The sequence below is a fragment of the Manis pentadactyla genome, chromosome 2 (assembly GCF_030020395.1).
Source record: "Manis pentadactyla isolate mManPen7 chromosome 2, mManPen7.hap1, whole genome shotgun sequence".
NCBI lineage: Eukaryota > Metazoa > Chordata > Mammalia > Pholidota > Manidae > Manis > Manis pentadactyla.
In genome coordinates, this window is record NC_080020.1 from 141130828 (window position 1) to 141143206 (window position 12379).

A 12379-nucleotide genomic window follows, 5' to 3' on the forward strand; every position below is an offset into this window, starting at 1 on the left:
CTCAGCTGAGTCCACTGCCCTGCTGAGCAGACCGGGTTCTCAGCCGCGTCGGAGCCCTGCCATTGGTCGATTTGCTTTCCTGAAAGGAAAGCAGGTGACAGTTGTCAGGTCATGTGCCTTCTTGATACGCATCACATGACATCTTACAGACTGAAAGTCCTTGTAAAGGCCAGGATTAAACCCAGCCTGCGCCCACTCAGGAAGTCGCTGAGCCTCGTCCTGAGAGCGTCTCTTCCACAGAGCGGAGGTGGCAGGATAGACCTGAGGGAGTATGTCGTGGCCCTGTCTGTTGTCTGCCGGCCGGCCCGGACTCTGGACACCGTCCAGCTGGCGTTCAAGGCAAGTCATGGAGTCACATGAGTTGTTTGTAGGGACAGGGAGATGAGTCGCGTCAGATCTGTGGTGGGTTTTCCGGTTTCATTATACTGTAAGTTATCATTTGCCTGCTATTTGCACATTATCTTATACTTGCCGTTGTTTGTAAAAATGCCCCCAAACCTCCCTGAATGAATTTCCTCCTACAGTCAGAAGTCCACATCCATAGGAAGGCCATGGAGTAGGGTCTCCGGGAGTCCCAGGGCACTTGGACGGTGCTGGTGGGCGCCACATGCCAGGTCCTGCGGCATGTCTGCCTGCCCCATGCTTCATCAGCTCTCCTAACCCTGCCTCTGCGCCAGCCTGTTGACCACAGGAAGAGCCAGAGCTGGGCTGGGCTGCACCAATGCAGGGATTCTGGGAGTGAAGGAAGGCCCACAGTGGGGTCCCAGCTCACCTGCAGGGTCACCTGGCTGCCCTCAATCCCAGCTTCGCCAGGGCACTGTCACCTGGGAGGAGCTGGGCCACTTTGCCCACCTGGAGACATAGCTGTGTCAGGGTCTCCAAGGGGGCGCTTCCCACAGCTCACGTTAGCCAGACTCACTGGAGCCTGATGTATAAGTCAGGAAGCTGCTTTCCTCTCATTTCTTGGAGAACCTCCTTTTCTCACAACCCCAGCAGGCCCTCTCCTCAGCAATGCTGGGAAACCCCTCAGGTCAAGATGGCTTACATGGGTCACTCCCCAGGAATTAGCTGGGTAATGTCGACACTTGGTAGCCCCAGTCTAGGGAGGCCTCCTCCCACCCGCATCTGGCCAGGCCCTGAGGGCTCACGGCCCCCTGGCAGGCTCTGCCTTCGGCACCCTGTTCTCATCGGCCCCCAGCAGCTCCTCTGACGGCACCTGGCAGGGTCTGTGATGGCAGGAGGCCCGTGGCTTGTATGTCAGAGCACGGATTGTGCTGCTGGGCAGCCTGCCGATGCCCCAGCCCAAGGGGCAGGTGAACCAGGCCAAGAAGGAGGGGCACCAGGGGTAGGGTGGGGCCCCCATGAATACTGCTGGTCTCACCTCAAGGGGCGGGGTATGCATCACCAGTGTCTCCCGGACAGCCCCCTCCAGGGCTCACGCTCTCACTAGCGGCACCCGCTGCCCCTGCAGTGACCGCTCGGCTGCCTGAGAGAAACCAGCAGAGGCCGTGGACAGTGGCATGGCCAGTAGGTCACCCCAAAGGCCAAGCAAGGTGGCGGCTCATTCCTGTCGCTGAGCATTTGCTGTGAATGCCCCCTGTGTGCCAGGCAACGCCCCAGGCACCATCCCCGCCCAGGCGGATGAATGTCCTGCCTCCGGTGGGAGGGCGGGTGCCCACTCAGGAGGCTCCATGCTCCGCACGCGTGGCTGGCGGCTGAGTTCCAGCACTGGGGCTCTGGAGCCACGGGTCGGGGCTTGCCGGAGACCCGGGAATGCCGTGAGCCGCCCAGGCTGGCGGGGGTGGGAAGCACGTGGGTGACGCCACCCCTGCCCTGCAGATGTATGGGTCTCAAGAGGACGGGAGCATCAACGAGGGTGCCCTGTCCAGCATCCTCAAGACCGCCCTAGGGGTGGCAGAACTTCCCGTGACCGACCTTTTCCAGGCAATCGACCAGGAGGAGAAGGGGAGGATCACATTTGGTGAGTGGCCCCAGGAGCAGGGGGTGGCCGAGTTGTGCAAGAGTGTGTGCACAGTGTGGGGGGTGGAGGAACACAGACGGAGCCTTGCCCACCTGGGCTCCGCAGGCTCCCATCGTCCTGTGCCACACAGAATTCTCCAGAGAAAGGCTCTTTCTGAAACCTGGCAAACATGGACTGGGAGCTTTCAAATCTGATTTCTGCAGACAATTAATGACCCCACATTTCAAGCCCGGCTGTAAAGCTCAGAGCCCTGTGATAGATGCTGACCCAGGGATGCAGGCGGCATGCGCTGAGGCTGGGCTGTGGCAGCCTGGGGTCTGTGACTGGGGACCCCAGGGGAGTCATGTATCCGGGCCCCCCATCAGGACTGACCATGGGGGAGTCTCCTCTCCTGGGAGCTTTGGCTCTGTCACTTGTAGCCACACTGTGTGGGCTGGCCAAGCCCCTTAGGCAGACCTGATGCCTGTGCACAGGCTGAGGAGGGCCAGGGCCAGCAGGACCCCCAGGCAACACCCCTCTGCTCACTGAAAAGCGTAGGCGTTTGCTCAGGAAGGTTACTGGCTAAGTCTCACTGGGATGTTTTTTTTAACTGCATCCAAATGTCAGACATGAGCAGGTGTGTGGTGGGGGGGTGTTAAGGTGTGTGTGTTGGTTGGGGGTGTATTGGTTTGGGTGTTTCGGTGTTTAGGGGGTGTGTGTCAGTTGAGGGGTGTTGGTTTGGAGGCATCCCCGCATTAACAGAGGCAGTGCATCCCAGAGGGGGTCCGGTGTTCAAGGTGTGGTGAGCACTGGCAGGTGCAGCTTGCCCAGGAAAGCCACCGCCACCTCCCCTGGGGACACTGGCCATCTTCCCACAGCCGCCAGAGTGTGCACTCTGCACCAGGGCCTCGGAGCACCACCAGGCCCTCGGGCACCCTGAGCGGGAGCCCGAGGATGCACTCCAGTCTGGCACCATGTCCGAGGGCCACCCGGGGATGCACGGGCACAAAGCCACTCCGGCCCTGTGAACCACGCAGAGAGTGACCCTCCATGCATGCCTGGTGTCCGCAGCACAGATGTGTCTGTCGGTAGCACCTGGTGGAGCACCCAGCCATCGTGTAGACCCTCCATCCCGCCCCTAAACCAGCTCCTTTTATGAGCAGCACATCCCTCACACATGCTGGACATCAAACATGTCGTCCAGTTTGCGTTCAAACACACGTCCACGGGTCTCCCCAAAGTGAAGTGGGCTGAGAGTGCTCGGTCGCCTGCCCTTCGCCTTCACGGCGGTCACGTGCGACAGAGGGAACCTGGGGCGCCCCCGACCCCCGGGCAGGAGCGAAGTCGCCACCCACGCAGGCCTCAGGTAGGGGCCCCGTGACCGAGATGCCTTTGTCTTTCCAGCCGACTTCAACAGGTTTGTGGAAATGTGCCCCAACTTCGCGGAGGAGTATCTGTACCCCCACCAGACACGCTCTGAGAGCTGCGCACAGGCCCCCCCAGCTCCGAGCCCCAACGGCTTCTGTGCTGACTTCAGCCCTGAGAATCCAGACACCATGAGGAAGCCTTTTTGCAAGAAACTGAACTAGAACGGAAGGTCCCAGGGAGTGGAGGCCCCTACCAGCTCTGGGGCCTCCCCGCGCCGAGTCCGTTGCTGGGACCGTGTCTGGCCGTGCGCCCCCATGGGCTGTCGTTTGCCATCCCAGGCTGCGGGCTAGGACACCTGAACGGCTCCTCACCACCCCTGTGTGCGAAGCCCAGCGTGGGGGGGTGGGGGAGCACCCTGTGCGGAGCACCTGGAGCGGCACCCGCAGGCCCACCCCATGCCTGGCCTCCCCGTGGCCGGGTGTGAGGGGCGGCCTGCTGCCCGGGGCCTGGGTGGGCACCAGGCGCTGCTTTGTTTTCACCCAGAGAATCTTGATTTTGAGTTTCCATTACAGTTTTTCCTGACATCCCCCTTGTGGTCAGTTCTCGGCACCTCGCGGTGGGGGGTGTCCGCGTGACAAATGGGTGTGTGTTGTCTGCCTTGATCACAGCACAGAGCCACTGCCGACCTCAGGTCACAGCCTGGCAGAGCCGTGACTTTTAAATGTTTCTATATTTGTGGGAATTCATGAGTATTTTATAAACTTCATTTAGATACTTCAGGAAACATTCAGCATTTTTTTAAGAAAAAGAAAATTGTTTTCTACTTTAGTTTTCCTTTGACGGTCAGAGGATATTTATTTATAGGCCCTTTTTTTGATAGACTGAGGCTGTTTGGGGCTTTGACTTAAATTTCTCCCCAGCCTCTCCCTACCAGGCCTTCTCCTATTCGGGCCCATCACGAGCACATGGCCCAGAACTTTTTCTGCTTCCTTAATGCTTTTCAAATCCCGCTATCTTTTTTATAAGCATTACCAGCTTCGTATTTCTGTTCAATGTGACACGGTCTACTTCACCGTAGCAAAAACGCCAACTGAAGCGCCGAAGGCCAGTGGGGTGGGCTGGGTGGCAGCAGCCTGCAAGCCCCTGGCCTCTTGCTGAGCATTTGCTCCTGTGCCTCGAGCAGGCTGCAGAGCTCTGGGCAGGCAGGTCCTGATGGAGGCCGCTGCCCGCTCCGTGCACCAAGGTGTGGGGACCTGCCCCTGGGCCAGAGGAGCTGCTGTGAGGGAAGCCTGTGGAGGGGAGCAGACGGCAAGGTGTCTACTGACAGCTCTGTGCAGACGGCCCCCGCCTGGTGTGGCCTCCCGCTTCGCTGCATCCATTCCGCCGTGGGAAGGAGAATGGGCAGCGGAGCCCCTGTCAGAGTCGGGTGGGGGGCACTGCCCCCGGCACGGGAAGCATTTTGGTGTCACCTGTATGTATGATTGTGCTGCCTCACCATTTCCATGGGACATGATGAGGCTGTCCTTAAAGCACAGTAACCACAGGCTCAGCCTCTGGATTTGTTTGGGAAAATTTTTCTTTTTAATTTCTAAGGTGAATTGGGTTTTCTATCTGGGGCATCTCCATAGAACATGACCACCAGGGCCAGAAGTCCAAGGGAAAAAGTTCACTGACTTCCTGAGGTATCCATGATGTGTGTTTCTACCCACAGACGTTTTAGCAAAAGAAACCCCTTAACGTCAGCTCTGAACATTCCGACCTGTCCCAGCAGTGCACAGTGCGGCCACACCACCCAGGGGGGCCGCTGCAGGTGGTTCCCAGGCTCCCGGCTCGCGGACACCCAGCACGGGCAGAGGCAGCTCGGGAGCTAAGGGTGACCAATCTCATGATTGTAAAATACGTGCAAGCATTTTGAAGAGAAAAACCGACAAATGGCCAATGAAGGAGGTGAACAGACTAAGATATTTGGGGGGCAGGGCCTGGGTGGGGGCTCCCGGCCTCCATGTCTGTGGATGAAGGGGCTTTTGAATGAGATGCCTCTATGCATTCTCAGGAGAAAATCCCTGATGAGCAGACTTTGATGACGTTTGTTTCTCCTGATTCTCTTTCTGACAGTACCTTAGAGTGAGCGAGCATTCAGAACTGTGAATGTATATAGTTCCGGAGTTAAACCCCTCTTGTGTGAGGTGCAGGACGCGGCACCCTGCAGGGAAGGGAGGGCCGAGCAGTGGTGTCAGCTCCCCAGACAACTCTGGCTTTGCAGTGGAATGAATAAATGTAAAGTCTCAGCACTCCAGGGTGTGGCTGCTGTGTGTTTTTTATTAGACAGTTATTTCTTGGGCTGATACAGGGAGCCAATCAAGAGATTTCCCTTTGTGCTTTTCTAGTGCACCTGGAAAATTAACTGGAATTCTGTAGGAAAAGCTTTCTGGATTGCAGAGGAGGCCTGAGGTGTTCAGGGTCACACGGACAGTGCCTGGCATTGTGCGGAACGCAAACTCTTGTGGCCATTTGCCTGCCTGGTGACCTGATATCTGTTTTCCTTTCAGACACATACACTGCACACAAGCCTTGTCAAGCAGAGAGAGACGGATCTTGCGTTCAGTCCTGTTAAGTCAGTGAAAGATTTAGAAATAGAAATAAAAGAAACAGCTGGTGTATTACCATACCAAAAACTGCAATGAAAAAGTCAAGGTTATGTAGCCATTGGCTCCAAGGGTCAAATGGTAGGTGACAATTGTCCGCCACACCAGGCAGGGACCCATGGGGTGAGGGTGGTCTGACGCCCCCGGTTGGAGGGAAGGGTGGGAACCAAAATGACATTTTCATGAAACAGGTTTTCAATTTCTTCTTTGTGCTTCTGTGATGGTTGCCCTTTTAACATAATAAATGGGTATTGCCTTTGAAGTTGGCTAAATTTAAGTATTTCACGTAAAGGGCTAAAGCAGAGAGGATCTGGGTGTTTCATGCTCAGAGCTGGACCCAGCTTCCCAGACAGAAGGACCCGCGGCTCTGGGCAGCGGGAGGAGTGGCTTTGCAGGGACACCCGCTGCGTTCTGGATCGGAAGCAGGCTGTGCCAAGCAAGCCGGGGAAGCGAAGGTGCCCCAGGGATGCCCCAGAAGCCACCAGCCCTCCTCTGCCGGGCTCCCCCCACACCCCACCAGCCCAACCAGACACTGCACCTTAGTGTCATTCTCTAACCTGAAAGACCTACGTCACAAACTTCATGAATGTCCCCTAGATAAAATAATGGGGGAGGCTGAGAAGTGGGAGACAGTAAGCAGTTTATGTGTGTGCCCTCTGCACACACACTCCAGGCAGGGGGCAGGTCCCCCGCCCCGCCGCAGCAGGTGAGAGGCCGCGGCCCATGCTCAGCTTCTACCCCCTTCCTCGTTTCATTAGCGTGGGCAGCCCGCCTCATCCTGGGGGTAGGGGAGCCCCAGAGAGCCTGACCACCTGCGCGTGTGGCACTGGGCCAACTGTGTCTCAGGGCGGGGCGCTCTGTCCTGGGACCCCAAAACCTTGAAGGCAGCAGAGTGCGAAGTTGCAGATGTGCGGACAGGCTCAGTAGTCAGCACAGGCTGGGTGACAAGGGCAAGACACAGGCTCAGGGTCAGCAAAGGCATGTGCTCGTCACCTGTCCCAGGCAAGTCACCTGCTGCTCTGCCCGGCATCGCCTCGCCATCCACCCGACTGCACAGCCTCTCCGGGCACGCAGCCTGACGAATGGCCCGGGAAGACGGAGCGGATGGACCCACACTAAGTGTGAATCATTTGTAAACACCCATCAGCCCCACCCCCATCTCATTGGCCAGAGTGACCCTGGGGCAGCTGAACTCCATAAGCAGGGACACCTGCCCTGCAGAAGAGGGGTCCCACTGCCAGGGACAGCCCAGAACCCGGCCACCGACAGCAATGCCCCAGGGGTGAGGGTGACAGGAGCCACCCCCAGGCCCAGTCACAGACGTGTCCTGCTGCGTGGGGCAGCACCAGGTACTGGTCCATGGCTCAAAGACCTCCTTCCTGGAATGGTACCCCCCCACGGGGACAGCACCCACACAGGGGCCATGCAGTGGCACCAGTGAGGCCACGGAGTTCCTCCTCTGTCACTGGCCGGTGGTGTCACTGCCGAGAGCTTGGTAAGCAGGATGAGGGTATGCCTGCAGCCCTGAGTCCCTGGCTAAGGCAAATCCCTCCACAGTGGAGCAGGCGGTGGGGAATAGTGCCAGTGACTCCGCAGATGGCGCTGGAAGGTAAATCCAGTCTCAGCAAGGGCAGTAAATGAGGACAAATCCCCTGCCCCATGAAGGGAGGGTGCCTGGGACCAAGCTGCATCAAAGGGGCTGAGCACTGGACCTGCTCCCTCCCCGCTAGTGGGACCCAGGGACACCCCACAGCCCACGCTGTCCCTCCTCCCAGGGCCCCTTCATGTGAGTTTGTGAAGTATGCACTCTGCTGACCACCAGCATCCAGCATGTGTGCCATACCCTGCATGGGGCAACGGGGACAGACACGGGGAAGCAAACACCAGCGAGCCTATGCACGTGGCAGGGTATAGTCCCCAGGAGGCCCAGGTCAAAGAGCAAAGCTGGCCAAAAGGAATACTAACATGCAAACAAAACTGTAAGAAAGTTGACTGGCGAGATTAGCATCACACTGAATGACCTTTAAGACGAGGAGAATTACCTGTGTCAGACGCTGCAAGCCAACCAAGGCTCAGTGGTGCGACTGGAGACACAGGAATCCAAAAGGTGTTTTACACAATGACGGCATGAAAGATATTAAGCAAACATTGACAGAATTAAAGGGAAAAATAAATCAGCAAACAGCTGGAGATGGTAACACAATTCTCTCAGTAATCAATGCACCACTAGGGAAAGAAGTGTAATTACGTAGAAAATTTGAACAACCACATTCACCAAATCGATTTAATTGCTGTTTCAAGTGCACATGGAGCGACTGACTAAATAGACTATATGTTGGGCTGGAGAGTAAATGTCAATAAATGTCAAAATGTTTAAATTTACAGAGTATGTTTCCCTCATCCCAGTGAGGCTCAAGCATGTGAATTCTGCCCCTATTCCCGGGGCAGGACTGAGCTTGAGCCCACCTCCCTGCCTGAGAGCCGAGAGGTCTGCTGAGGACACAGCAAAGGCACCACAAGATGGGAAGGGCCAGTCGCTGCCATAAATTGTCAAGAGCTGCTTAGGTCCCGACTAATTCTTTTAAACTTAATAAAAGTTAATGAGCCCACAATTTTGCTGCTGGTCAAAATGCCGGTACAGAGACCGGCTTTACCTTCCCCCCGACATAGGTGGCCAGGTGAAAACTCCAGTGGGTTTTGCCTCAGCCTTGAGGAAACATTAACCCCAGGTGAAGTACTGCTCTGGTCCAGCCAAACAAAGCTTAAAAAGCAAGACCTGGAAGAATGACTAAGCTGTTCATAAGTAGCTCACCCACCCCACAGAACAACATTCCAGAATATTTGCAGGAATACCATATTATCCAGCAATCAGCAGGGTAAAATTCACAGTGTCTGGCATCCACTCACAGATTACCAGGATGCAGAGCAGCAGGAAAAGCTGGTCTATAGTCAACAAAAGCAGACCCAGCAATGACTCAGGTGTTGGAATTAGACGGGAGCTATGCAGTGACAATCACTATGACATATCACCACATCAGCTCACTCAAAAAGCTACCTGGACATAAGGTGGACTGTGCTTGGTAGAGACATGAAAGGAACCTTTCTAAGACACAAATCTAAATTCTAGAAGTGAAAACCACAATGTTTGAGATGCAGAAGACAGTGTTTGGGAGCAAGGGGGGATCTGACATCACAGAAGAGACAGCAACTGAACTTGAGGTAACAGTGTGAGCTATTCAAAACAGAGAAAAAAGACAAATGAGAAAAAAAAACAAATTTGAACTGAGCACCCCCTATTGTGCATGCCATTGGTATCCCCAAGGGAAAGAGCAAACAACAAAAAAATTGAAGATAAAATTTTCCAATTTTGTTATAAACAATAAAGCACAGATCCAAGGAGCTCCATGAACAAGAAGCAAGATGGAAACCACACTGGGAGGATTAGAACCAAATGCTTAAAACAAACGACAATGAGAAAATCAGCAGCTAGAGGGGAAAAAAGACACACTTCATACCAAGGACCAAAGATATGCAGGAGGGCAGGTTTCTCGTTAAAAACAATACAAACCAGAGTGCAGAGGTGCAACATCTACCAAGTTGGGAACAAAAAGAAAACAGCCAGTCTACAATTCTTTACTCAGGAGAAATATCTTTCAAAGCAGAAATCAGGCTGTTTCAAAACAAGCTGAAAGAATTCATCAGTGGCAGATCCTCACTGCGAGAAATGCCGTCCTTAGAGCAGAAGGAAAATGATACATCTTGACATCTGGGTCTGCACAAGGAGTGAGGACCAGATATGGTAATGTTGTGGGTAAATATGAACATGTTTTTCCTCACTATTTAAATCTCTTTAAAGATGAATGACTAAACAAAACTGATCACATGTCCTTGGGCTCAGGGCATGAACAGGCACGCTGCTTGACAGAAGGGGCACCAATGTCCTCACACTGTGTGTGCAGCAAGTGGTGTCATCGAAAGGCAGATGGACGCTGGGAGGAGCAGCCTCCAGAATGACCTCAGAGGGGTGTAGCTCATGACCCAATGAAGGAGGGGAACGGAATGTTTCTTGAAAACCTACTGAACCCAAAGGAAGGCAGAAAAGAAGCAAAAAGGGAGGAGAGAACACATTGGAAAAATAGAAATAGCAGATGGTACCTCTAAATCCAACCATCTTGAAATTACATTAAATATAAATGATCTGAACACCCTGCAAGAAACAACAGAAACTGTCACATTGGACAAGAGAGCAAGAAATAACATGATGCCATGAGAAACACACTTTCAATGCCAAAACACAAATGGGTCAGAAGGAAGAGCATGGGTGCTGACTCCAACCAAAAGAAAGGTGGAGTGTTGTCCTCATACCGAAGTTGATTCCAGAGCAGAGATATTAGCAGGTCCAAACAGGTCATTTCAGGCCCAGGGCCCAGTTCCCCAGGAGGCCATGACAACTTTGTGTGCACCTGACGACTTAGCTTCAACATAAATGAGGCCTGGTGAAGCAGCCGGTCCACACGCTACATGGGGCGTTCCAGTGCCTCTCTCCCAACAACTGATGGGACGAGAGTACAAAGACTTTGTGAGGATACAGAAGACTGGAAAACAGTGTGAATCACTTGACCTAGTTGATGTTCGTGCACTACCTCACCTCGTGATAGCAGAGTGCACATTCTTTTCAAATACACTTGAAAAACCTAACCAGGCCCAACCATGTTCTGCACTATACAGTGAGCATGCCAAGTGGCGTGAAATGGTTTTTATCCCTTCTAATAAGAAGGGAAACAAATTAGATGGCAATGTAAGAAATATATCCAAAAAGGAATAAAGAACTATATCCGGAAAATCCTCAAGTATATGGGAACTAATTACACACATAAATAACAATGGGTCAAAGAAGAAATAAAAAGGGAAATTGGAAAATATTTTGAACAGAATTAAAACAAAAACAACATATCAAACATGAAATTCAATGATGGTAGGCTATAGAAAGGAATTTATAGCACTGAATGCCTACATTAGAAAACAATGAAGGTCAGAAATCAAAGACAGTGCCGTGTCCATCAAAAGAAATCCAAGAAAGCTTTTCTATAGAAATTGGAAAGCTTGTTCTAAAATTCATATAAAAATGCAAAGAACCAATATGAACATGAACAGACACTTCTCCAAAGAAGAAATTCAGATGGCCAACAGGCACATGAAAAGATGCTCCACATCACTAATCATCAAGGAATTGCAAATTAAAACCACAATGAGTTATTACCTCACACCAGTTAGGGCGGCCAGAATAGAAAAGACTAGGAACAACAAATGCTGGCGAGGATGCGGAGAAAGAGGAGCCCTCCTACACTGCTGGTGGGAATGTAAACTAGTTCAACCATTGTGGAAAGCAATATGGAGGTTCCTCAAAAAACTAAAAATAGAAATACCATTTAACCCAGGAATTCCACTTCTAGGAATTTACCCAGTGAAAACAACTTCTCAGATTCAAAAAGACATATGCACCCCTGTGTTTATCGCAGCACTATTTACAATAGCCAAGATATGGAAGCAACCTAAGTGTCCATCAGTAGATGAATGGATAAAGAAGACGTGGTACATATACACAATGGAATATTATTTAGCCATAAGAAAGAAACAAATCCTACCATTTGCAACAACATGGATGGAGCTAGAGGGTGTTATGCTCAGTGAAATAAGTCAGGTGGAGAAAGACAAATACCAAATAGTTTCCCTCATTTGTGGAGTATAACAATGAAGCAAAACTGAAGTAACAAATAGCAGCAGACTCACAGACTCCAAGAAGGGACTAGTGGTTACCAAAGGGGAGGGGTGGGGGAGGACAGGTAGGGAGGGAGGGAGAAGGGGATTGTGGGGTATCATGACTGGTGCACATGGTGTGTGTGGGGTCAGGGGGGTCAGTGTGGCTCAGAGGGGACAAATAGGGACTCTGTGGCATCTTACTATGCTGATGGACAGTGACTGCAATGGGGTAATGGGGGGGGACTTGATAGTGCAGGTGAATGTAATAACCACATTGTTTTTCTTGTGAAACCTTCATAAGAGTGTATATCAATGATACCTTAATAATAAATAAATAATTAATTAATTAAATTAAATTAAATAAATAAATAAAATGCAAAGAACCTACAACAGTCAAAACAACTCTGAAAAAGAACAAGTTGTATGACATACATTAATTTGACTTAAAAATGCATTAAAAACTACGATAATCAAGGTTGTGTTGTATTAGTCAGCTCAGGCTGTTATAACAAAAATACCAGAGACCAAGTGGCTTAAACAACAAAAATTTGTTTTCTGGAGGTTAAGAGGTTCAAGACCAAGAGGCTGACCAATTCAGTGTTCTGGTTAGAGTCCCACTCCCTGGTTTGCAGGTGGCCCCCACTGG

General features: G+C 52.1%; 1 protein-coding gene across 2 annotated transcripts in view; it reads left to right on the forward strand.

Moving 5' to 3' along the window:
* Positions 1-5622, forward strand: part of LPCAT1 (lysophosphatidylcholine acyltransferase 1) — a 38690-nt gene extending 33068 nt beyond the window's left edge. Inside the window, exons 12-14 of one of the 2 annotated variants that reach the window (XM_057496726.1) lie at positions 201-339; positions 1840-1981; positions 3365-5622. In XM_057496726.1, the coding sequence (XP_057352709.1) occupies positions 201-339; positions 1840-1981; positions 3365-3440 (357 nt within the window). In that variant the 3' untranslated portion in view covers positions 3441-5622. The remainder of the gene's footprint in view (positions 1-200; positions 340-1839; positions 1982-3364) is intronic. The other variant, XM_036919945.2, reaches the window with a different exon arrangement.
* The last annotated feature ends 6757 nt before the right edge of the window (positions 5623-12379 follow it).